At 41.3% G+C, this 9989-nt stretch overlaps 1 protein-coding gene across 2 annotated transcripts; it reads left to right on the top strand.

Annotated features, from left to right (window-relative positions):
- Positions 1-3919: 3919 nt before the first annotated feature.
- Positions 3920-7445, top strand: LOC133410256 (gamma-crystallin B-like). Of its 2 annotated transcripts, XM_061691134.1 has the most exons (3): positions 3920-4346; positions 4427-4669; positions 7128-7445. In XM_061691134.1, the coding sequence occupies exons 1-3, from the start codon at positions 4338-4340 to the stop codon at positions 7398-7400; spliced, it is 525 nt and encodes a 174-aa protein (XP_061547118.1). In that variant the 5' UTR covers positions 3920-4337; the 3' UTR covers positions 7401-7445. The 2 variants fall into 2 exon arrangements, with proteins under 2 accessions (XP_061547118.1, XP_061547117.1); XM_061691133.1 differs by having other exon boundaries at positions 3920-4669.
- Positions 7446-9989: the final 2544 nt, after the last annotated feature.

Below are 9989 nucleotides of genomic sequence, written 5' to 3'. Positions count from 1 at the left end.
AGGTGTGTGTTTTGTGGCTGGAGTCAACATAGTACAGCATTTCAGAAAAAGAACATCATACCTACAGTCAAACATGTTGGTGGTACTGGTCTGGGGTTGCTTCTCCTTCAGGACATGGACGAGTTGCTGTGATTGATGGAACCATGAATTCTGCTTTTCACCGGAAAATCCTGAAGGAGAATGTTGAGCCATCAGTTCGTGACCTTTGTTCGTGACAAACAAACAAATAATGTAAGGAGACTATCATATCCTTTGCCTATTGCCCGTTGACGAGATGTGGTAGTTAATCGTGTTGTAATGTTGAGGAGGTAGTCTCACAATTATAAGATTGAGAATCTACACATACAGAAATAATAAACATTTGATCTTACCTGAACTAGGCTAAATGTAAAATATAAAACTTTTTTATGCCTATGCACTAAACGAAAATCCTAATTATACTACTTTTTTTAATTTAAAATGTCAATTTCTTGTACAGTTTATTTTTATTCATGTTAATCTGTTGTTGTTCATACACAAATGTTAAAGGGAACCCGACTATAATGACAAATACATCTTAAAATACAACCATTGACCTCTACTTTTGAAAAAGGGTTAGGTATTTATAAATGATTCTTTTAAATTCTAAAAATCGTTTTTGTTTACAATATAAATTGCTTCGCGGTGACCGCCATGCCTTTGCGTACGCAATGCATTCTGGGACTGATGATGTATAATGGTTGCTGTTTACCGCCGTACATTGCTGGCCTCTCTTATTTAGTTGAATGTTAAACTATGCACAATTGTATTGGAAACAGTCATCCATTGCAATAAAGTATATACAAAAAATAAAATAAAATTTAAAAAAAACATTGCTGCCCTCTACTGAGCTAAAGGCTGCCGCACACCGAATGACCCAACTGAACTGTCATGCAGTGTGCGTGGTTTGGCAACTGTAAGACATCAAATATTGTGTTTTACATCAATACTTCACTATGAGTGTGGATGAAAAAGTGAAGCTTGTGACCAAAATGTACCCAGCGTGCATTCAAAATATCCACAGTCTCGCTTTTATTTTCATGTCCTCTCAACATGGCTTGTGATGTAAGATGTGACTACAAAACATATCAGGAAAAGTGTCCAAGAACAGCTGAACTTTATTTGTGGTTAATCAAAAGCACTTTAAATAGTGTCGGGTGTGTGCTGACTCGAGGGCTGCCAAGATTAGTCGACTAGTCACGACTTCGTCAACAATTAATTTAATTGTCAACGTCGTCGTTTATTTTTTTGAAGCTTTATTTTCTGTCAAAGGTTCTTGAATCCTGCCGCTGCTCGGCCTGCTCGCCTGTTGTCTGCATTCTGGCTGTGACACAGGTGCACAGGAGTGCTTACCTGTGTCTTTCTGGTGACGCACAGTGGTCATCCGGGTCAGCCGTGTGATGTACCTGGAAGAGCTACGGCTCCCAGGCGTTCGCAACCGAGCGGGAAATTTGAGCATTTCACCCAAAATACCGAAGAGGAATGCGATGTAAAACCTGCAAGACAATGTGCCTTTCATGGCAGCAATGACAGTGATGCACGAGCAGTTAAAATGCAAGCACCTTGAAGCTGATTACATTTCTGACAAAGAGGGACAGCCATCTTGGTAAACTAATTGGCAAGTTAGCAGCTAATATTGGCGTCAAAGGCTGTGAGAGACTAAATGTTAACATTAGTTTCAGGCTAACGATGATGATTTCATTAGCCTTAGCGCAGAGGTTATGTGTTTTATATAACATTATAACCATTTCTATGAATTGAAGATCAGTGTGCTGTAGCAGGCTGGTAGTGACATGCCGTACGTGGCGGCCACATTGGCGGGGGCAACATTCTCATCACTGTCAATGCATGTACATTGAAATTAAATAGTTTTTGCTTTCATTTTAAAGTGCACTCAACATTTACAGCTAACAAGCCAGAGCATTGCCTTCATTTTAATCTACCGTATCATATATAACCATGTCTGGAATACTGGTACAAGTTGCAAAATGTATGAAAAGTTAAAGGTATTACCAGATCAACATTGTCCATAAAAAACAGTTCTTAATGATCTCTCTGGAAAAAAATAAAGTTACAAATAATCTTTTTTATTGTTTGCACATATTTTACACACTTGAAGCTGGAAGTTAATGATGGTTGTATTAGAGCAGCTGCTTGTTGGTGCGAAAAGCTGCAATTTACAAATCACTGGGTTTGGGTGGAATCCTCGTAAAAACTAAACTAACTTTCCAAAACTATCATTTGTTTAGGAAACCACAAAAATGCCTTGTGTGTTGAGCCATTAACACTGTATTGTCAAAGAGCGCAAGCCATTTTCAAAACTTGGGCATCACCAATAAAGAAACTTACACAAGCTTGCAATTTGTTCCGTCTTTAGCTCAGGAGTTGAGTAAGAGTACAGAGTCACAGAATTCTGGGCTGTTTCTCTCTCCCTGAAACCGACCTCGCACCCGTGGTGCAGATGGAGAAAAAAAAGAGCACTTTTCCTTTGCAGCCCTCACAACTTCTAGATAACAGTCAAGTTGCGGGAGGGGCGAGTCATCCGGGAGCTGTTGGACCTCGTGTGACTCCTTGTCGTCCTGTTCTGCAGCCTTCACCCTATTTGGTTCCTGTTGATGGCGCCGTCCGAGGGAATGACTTGTTTGTTGCCCAACTGTCGACTGGAACATTCTGCGATTTCCTCCCTTTGTACGCCATCCTGTGATATACACGTTACACAAACACACGGCCGCCAGCGGCCAAGGTTACTTTCAGGCCACATCTAGTTTTAAGCAAGCAGCACTACATAAAACATATATGGACAATATGACATTCTTCAGAACACTACACTGGCTAAACCAGACTGTAATGAACAAGAAGCCCAGACAGCGCATGGCCGGCCCACCGTGTAACTATTTTCATGATCGTTCGCAAAGCTAGCTGCTAATGCTAATGGAAACGAGCATATATGACATCAAGCTGCGAGATTCGTACATTGCAATGTGGATTTTTTTTTTCCTTGCAATAATTAACGTCCTTTTAGTTACGTTTTTTTTGCCATTGTTGTTTCTGTGTATGTAAACAGTGGTTCTTGGAATGTATACATTGTTTAACTGTCACATTTATTGCTGATTTATGTTGTACTTTTTTTCTTCTTCATGAAACCATTACTTTAGATTTTTATTGACTCACATTATTATATTGTGTGAATTTTTTTTTTTTTTTTTTTTATGCACTCACATTATTATATGGTGAAACACCTTTTTAATTCATTTAGTTCTTACATAGCCACCCAAAGGTGTCGGAAAAGAAAAATGAGTGTAATCAACCACCAATATAAATAACAGTCTAAGATGGCAACAGGATTTCTTCATATTTTATGAATAGCTTTTTTGTTCATGCATACTCCATAAAGGGTAAGGAGGACACAGGCCCACCAGATGGTGCTGTTTTTCTTCATAACAAGTATTTCATTATTTATACAGCTTAAAAGTTGAGTTTTTCGCTCATGAAAGTAAATTTACTCTATCATAAGATTCATGATGATTGTGTAAAGACCAAAGTACATAGTTTTAAATTTGTTTTATACATCAGTTCGGAGAGCTATGAGCTGCAAAATTGGTTGCTTTAGCTAGCATAAAAGTGCACCATATTAGCTGGCGGGGTTAACAGATTAAAAATGGTGGCCATGGGGTCAGTTGAGCAACCGGTTGACCCCATGGCTACCATTTTAAATGTATTAACCCCTAAAAAGATTTCAAAAAATTCAAGTTGTCACATTAACTCAGCCTTTTTTTGCAGGGGAAGCGCAACATCCTGAAATATAAATTCCTGTATTTGCCCAAAAGGTTAACTCCCTTCCTGTAGTGATCATGAAAAAAAGAAAAGTGGCTCAACTTACTCCACTCTCCCTTAAGTCACAAATAAGAGAATAAGAGACCACTGTAGTTTTTGCCTTCCAAGTTGTTGCCACACGGCCATTTTTAATTTTTCTATTTCTATTTACCGTATTTGAAGCATTTCCAGATACGTAGTAAAAACCTCGACTGTAATGTTGCTGAGTTTCTCGTCCTGTGTTTCCAGAGCTCCGTTTACATGTTTAGCGATAACGATCCTTCCCCTGTGATGGAATGAATCCTATTGACATGACCAACAAGAGGAGCGCCGCGTTGGCTTTTCCGGGCGTCATGGTTGTTTTGTGGAAGCGGCACAATGACTCCCAGAGAAGAGAGAAGACTCCTACGGAATCTCTGCTGACGGCGGGCCAGGTTTCTAACAACAAGAATGGTATATAAGCATTGAGCTCTGCCAACAAACAAGAACCAAGTGCAACTGCAAACATGGGGAAGGTCTGATTTGTTTATATGTTTTTCTTCATTCCGCACATAATCTTACGTCTATGATTGTTTTGATGTATTTTGCCCTTCAGATCATCTTCTACGAGGACAGGAACTTCCGGGGCCGCCACTATGAGTGCATTGGCGATTGCACCGATCTGCAGGACATGTTCGAGCGCTGCCATTCCATCCGTGTGGAGAGCGGCATGTTCATGCTCTACGACCGGCCGGGCTACAGGGGCAACCAGTATTTTCTGAGCAGAGGGGACAACCCGGACTGCATGGGCACCACGTCCATGAACGACTGCGTGCGCTCTTGCCGCCTCATCCCCATGGTAATGCCTTTAACACAATATTGTTTACAGGGTGAGGTCGTTGGGGGCCTTATATCTCTAACTCCCAAATAATAATGTTCAGTTTTGAGATGTACTAATGATATATCTTATTGTCATTGTAGTTTGCAGTCATGCATCATAGAGCTGTTTCAAATATTTTGACCGTTTTTATGGCAACAACCAAAATGTTCGCGCCCACCAGGATAAACTTACTGTTAAATGATCGGTACAAAAATGTTTAATTCTTGATACATCCTTGTGTTGGATTTCATTAGATTGTACAAGTGTACCGCATGAGGTGTCCAGGTGCTGATCGAAACACATTGGTAGGGCAGGGATGGAAAGAATCTTATCTCGGTCAAAATTAGGGCTGCCACACATAGTTATTCATCATTTAGTTAATCAACGAGTCACTGATTATTTATCTAATCGGATCGTTTGAAAATTGAAGCTTATCACACCAGCAAGCAGCTGCTCTTATATAACAATCATTAGCTTCCAGCTTTAATTGTTTAAAGGTCCCCTTCAATCAATTTTTAAAATTCAATTTTTATCATCTTTGATGTCCTTTAATCGGGTTTGCATAATAATCTCGGTTGGAAATGCCCAAAATGTCCCTTTTCAAGCTATTCTAGTTGTTCTTTGCTGCCTCGCTTTTGAGATGGTCGGAGTTCTTATTATTATGTGACATGTAAATGAGTTTCACTCTTATTGGATTGCTCATCATTTAAATATGGAAATATTTAATATAATATCCCATTCATTTGAATTTAACCTGCCGCGATGATCATTGCTGGCAAAAATGACCGCAATCTCCGTGTTTTCGCCCACTGCTACATGAATAAATTATGAATATAGTTAAGTATTGTTGTAAAACACATGTATACGTTATCGACTCTATTTTTATGGCGTGGCAGCAGCTGAGACTCACTCGCTGTCTTGCCATTCAGCTGAGTTGAGTGGTTGGGTACCAACCACAAGGTGGGCAGGTACTTGAATGACGAGTCAACTTTTTATGTCACAAATACATGGAAATCTCATCCGGTCATTTTGCAAGCCTTTTGTCATTTATTGCCTCTTGCATTCAATTGAAAAATGGCATAGGTTGAGAAACATCAATTGGACTTATGTTATGCATAAAAAGAAAAAAAAATATTCTGATGGAAGGGGACCTTTAAGGTATGTGCAAATAAAAAAATAAGAAAATTAAGATAATAGTACAGTTAACTTTGCAGCTTGTGCCAGTATTCCTGAAGTGTTTTATGATGTTTATGTATGATATTGCAAATTAAAATGAAGGCGATACTCCAGTTTTCAAAATGTTTAGCTGTAAATGTTGAAGGCTTTTTAAAATGGAACCAAATATATGTACACTCATGTACAACCACAACAAGGCATTTGGGAATATCCTTTCATAGGTAAGGATATTTTAGTTTATTTTTTTCCCAAATGTTCTGTATTAGCACATGCTTTGACATTGACAAAAAAGTAAATCTGTAAAAAAAGAAAAATCAGTTGAGAAATTAGCAACTTATTTATCTTCAATGTACATGCATTGGCTTTGATGGGAACGATGCCCCCACCAAGGTGGCCGCCATACAGCCACGTAGACGGGTTGCTACGGCGTGCTGGCATATTGCATTTTCTATTCACATCTGTGTTTATAAGATTCCATCACTCACATAACCTAGGCTAAGAAAATCGTCACCATTAGCTAATATTAACGTTTACAGCTAGAAGCAAGTAGCGTCACTAATCAGTAAGCAGCTAACTAGCCAAATAGCTGACCAAGATGACTGTCCTTTTTCATCAATAAGTGAATCAGCTACAATGTGCTGGCTTTTTAGATGATCATCTATTGCTGTCATATTGCCATGAAAAGCAAGTTTTGACTCTTGGGGTTTTGCATCGCAATCCTCTTTAGTATTTTGGGTGAAACGCTGCAGCTTTGTGGTTCTGTTGCTAACGCCAGGTCGGCACAGATTTTCCGGTTACATCGCGGCCGACCCGGATTACCACTAGTTTTTTTTAATTACATGCGCCATCATGGAAGGTAGTTGAGCGGCATCAGCGGCAAGCTACTGAGGCACTTTTGAGAGAAAAACGAAGCTTCAAAAAAATAAATGACGATTATTAAATTAAATGTCTATTATTTTTTTTTATGGATCAAAAAACTTTTGTCAACAGGGGAGAAAGGGGCAGGGGGTGCAGAGCAAACCAGCTGAAGTGGCCGCAGTGCTGCCCCCCCCCCCAGATACTGCCGCTCTGGGAAGCCGCCTACGACCGCCCATGGTCAAGCTCACACGTGACCCTAATGAGGGCAAGGGCTATAGAAAATGGATGGATCAATCATTCCATTTAGAATTATAATTTTATTTGATAAACAGTATTATTGAAAGGTAAAATGGCCATGAAGAAAATGATAACAATTAACTTGAACTTCGTGTCTCCTCATTAGCACAGCGGCTCCTTCAGGATGCGTCTGTACGAGAACTTTGACATGGAGGGTCAAATGATTGAGCTGACCAATGACTGCCCCAACCTCTCAGAGCACTTCCGTGTGTCCAACTTTAACTCGTGCAATGTTGCTGATGGCCACTGGCTAATGTACGAGCAGCCCAACTACAGGGGCCGCCCCTACTACCTGCGACCCGGCCCCTACCGGAGCTTTAACGAGTGGAACGGCTCCACCTCGCGTGTGGGCTCCATTAAGCGTCTCATGGACCTCTAAGAAGAAGACAGAGATTCTCGTCAAGTGTTTGCTCTTTGCACTTTCTCACACGCTGAATAAAATGGCATCAGTGCTTAAATGTGTGGACTTTGGTTCTTGCTCCCTGCACTTAGGAGGAATGTTGTCCTGCCACGATTGGTCGTGGCCAGACATCCTAAACCTCGTCGAGAATTCAATTCAATAAAACACTGGCACGTAAGCACACTGAGACTCTGTCATCTGTCTCACGTATCTTAGCGACAGATGCTCAGCTCCACCCTAATCAACATACATTTATTCATAAGTCCCCTCCATTCCATCCCCCCCCCTCCTACCCCACAATTGAAAAAAAAAAAAAAATTGGCAATTTAACGTAATCTAAAGAATTTCAAAACCATCCATCCATTTTCGGAGCCGCTTATCCTCACAAGGGTCACGGGCATGCTGGAGCCTATCCCAGCTATCTTTGGGCGAGAGCCGGGATCCAGCCTGGACTGGTTGCCAGCCAATCGCAGATAGTACACTAAATAAAAAATAACATTACAAAGTAAACATTTAAAAAGTTACCCTCAAACTGAAATAAGTATTTAACACATCACTATTTTTCTCATTAAATGTATTTCCAAAGGTGCTATTGACATGAAAAATTTCACCAGATGTTGGGAAGAACCCAGGTAATCCATGCATACAAAGAATGTAGAACAAATAAGATCAGACATTAAGATATGTGTAATAATGTGAAATGACACAGGGAAAAAATATTGAACACGCCAACTGGTATTACTTTCTACAAAAGCCTGTGTTTGCAATGACAGCTTCAAGGCGCCTCCTGTATGGAGAAACTAGTCGCATGCATTGGTCTGGTGTGATTTTTGCCCATTTCTCCACACAAAGTCTTCAAATCTAGAAGGTTCTGTGGGCTTCTTTTATGGACCTTGAGTTTCAGTTCTTTCCATAGAGTTTCGTTTGGATTCAAGTCAGGTGATTAGCTGAGCCATTCTCGCAGCTTTTTATTTCCCTTTTAAATCAATTGAGAGGCTTCTTGGCAGTATGTTTTGGATCATTATCCTGCTGAAATGTCCACCCTCATTACATTTTCATCATCCTATACTGAAAAAAAACTACCTATAGAATTTACCCAATAATTTTAGGGTAACTATTTGCAGCCATTTTAATTGGGTATAGTTAAACCAAATATTTTGGGTGAAGAATACCTGACTTCAACAGCTATAAAATACTTACAAAACCTGGATGAAGTTTACCACACATTTGTGCTGAGTTGAAGGGGGACTAGAATACTTTGTGTTCCTCAATATTGGTGCTCTCTAGTAGCATATTTATTTAGTTGTGACAACAGTACCTGCTAATTCCAGGTCTTTTTGAAGCTCTCCACAGGTGGTCCTTGGCTCTTGGACAACTATTCTGATTATTGTTTTCACTCCTCTTTCAGAAATCTTGCTAGGAGCACCTGATTGAGGCAAATTTCTGGTGGTACGATTGGCTTTCCACTTACATATTATGGACCCAACCGTGCTCACTGGACCAAATCCGAGACCATGGTCCTCAGTCAGAAAAGGGGAGCGTGCCCTCTCCAGGTTGGGGATGAGATCCTGCCCCAAGTGGAAGAGTTCAAGTATCTTGGGGTCTTGTTCACAAGTGAGGGAAGAATGGAACGGAAGATTGACAGGCGGATTGGTGCAGCATTTGTAGTGATGCGGACTTTGCATTGGTCCGTTGTGGTGAAGAAGGAGCTAAGCTGAAAGGCGAAGCGCTCAATTTACCGGTTGATCTCCATTCCGACCCTCACCTATGGTCACAAGCTATGGGTCGTGACCGAAAGAATAAGATGCCGGGTACAAGTGGCTTAAATAACTTTCCTCTGCAGGGTGTCCGGGGTCTCCCTTAGCGATAGGGTGAGAAGCTCGGTTATCTGGGAGAGGGTTAGCGTAGACCTGCTGCTCCTCCACATTGAGAGGAACCAGAAGAGGTGCCTCGGGCATCTGAGTAGGATGCCTCGTGGATGCCTCCCTGGTAAGGTGTTCCGGGCATGTCCCACCGAAAGGAGACCCCGGGGACGACCCAGGACAGGCTGGAGAGACTATGTCTCCCGGCTGGCCTGGGAATGCCTCGGGGTCCCCCCCGGAGGAGCTGGATGAAGTGGCTGGGGAGAGGGAAGTCTGGGCTTCCTTGCTAAAGCTACTGTCCCCGTCACCCAACCTCGGATAAGTGGAAGAAAATGGATGGCTGGATGGATGGATTGTATTTGGTGCCATCTGGTGGCATCTTATTGGTAAAGAATTCCATCCATCCATTCTCAATACCGCATACCTTTCGGGCGAAAGGTGGACTACACTGGTCGCCAGCCAGTTGCAGGGCACATATAAACACGGACAACCATTTGCACTCACATTCACACATTCACTGAATGGGAACTGAATCCTCGCCGCCCACACCAAAATCAGGCGAATGTACCACTACACCATCAGTGACTGCTGTCCAAGAACTGTTGAAGTTAATTGAGGACATTCATGTAGACAAAAAAATGGCATCTGTAGGCAATTACAGTACAGTATAAACCCTTCTCAGGGGGCATTATTCGAGGCAAGGCAT

This window comes from Phycodurus eques, chromosome 12 (genome assembly GCF_024500275.1).
Source record: "Phycodurus eques isolate BA_2022a chromosome 12, UOR_Pequ_1.1, whole genome shotgun sequence".
NCBI lineage: Eukaryota > Metazoa > Chordata > Actinopteri > Syngnathiformes > Syngnathidae > Phycodurus > Phycodurus eques.
This window is presented reverse-complemented; position numbering and strand designations above follow the sequence as displayed.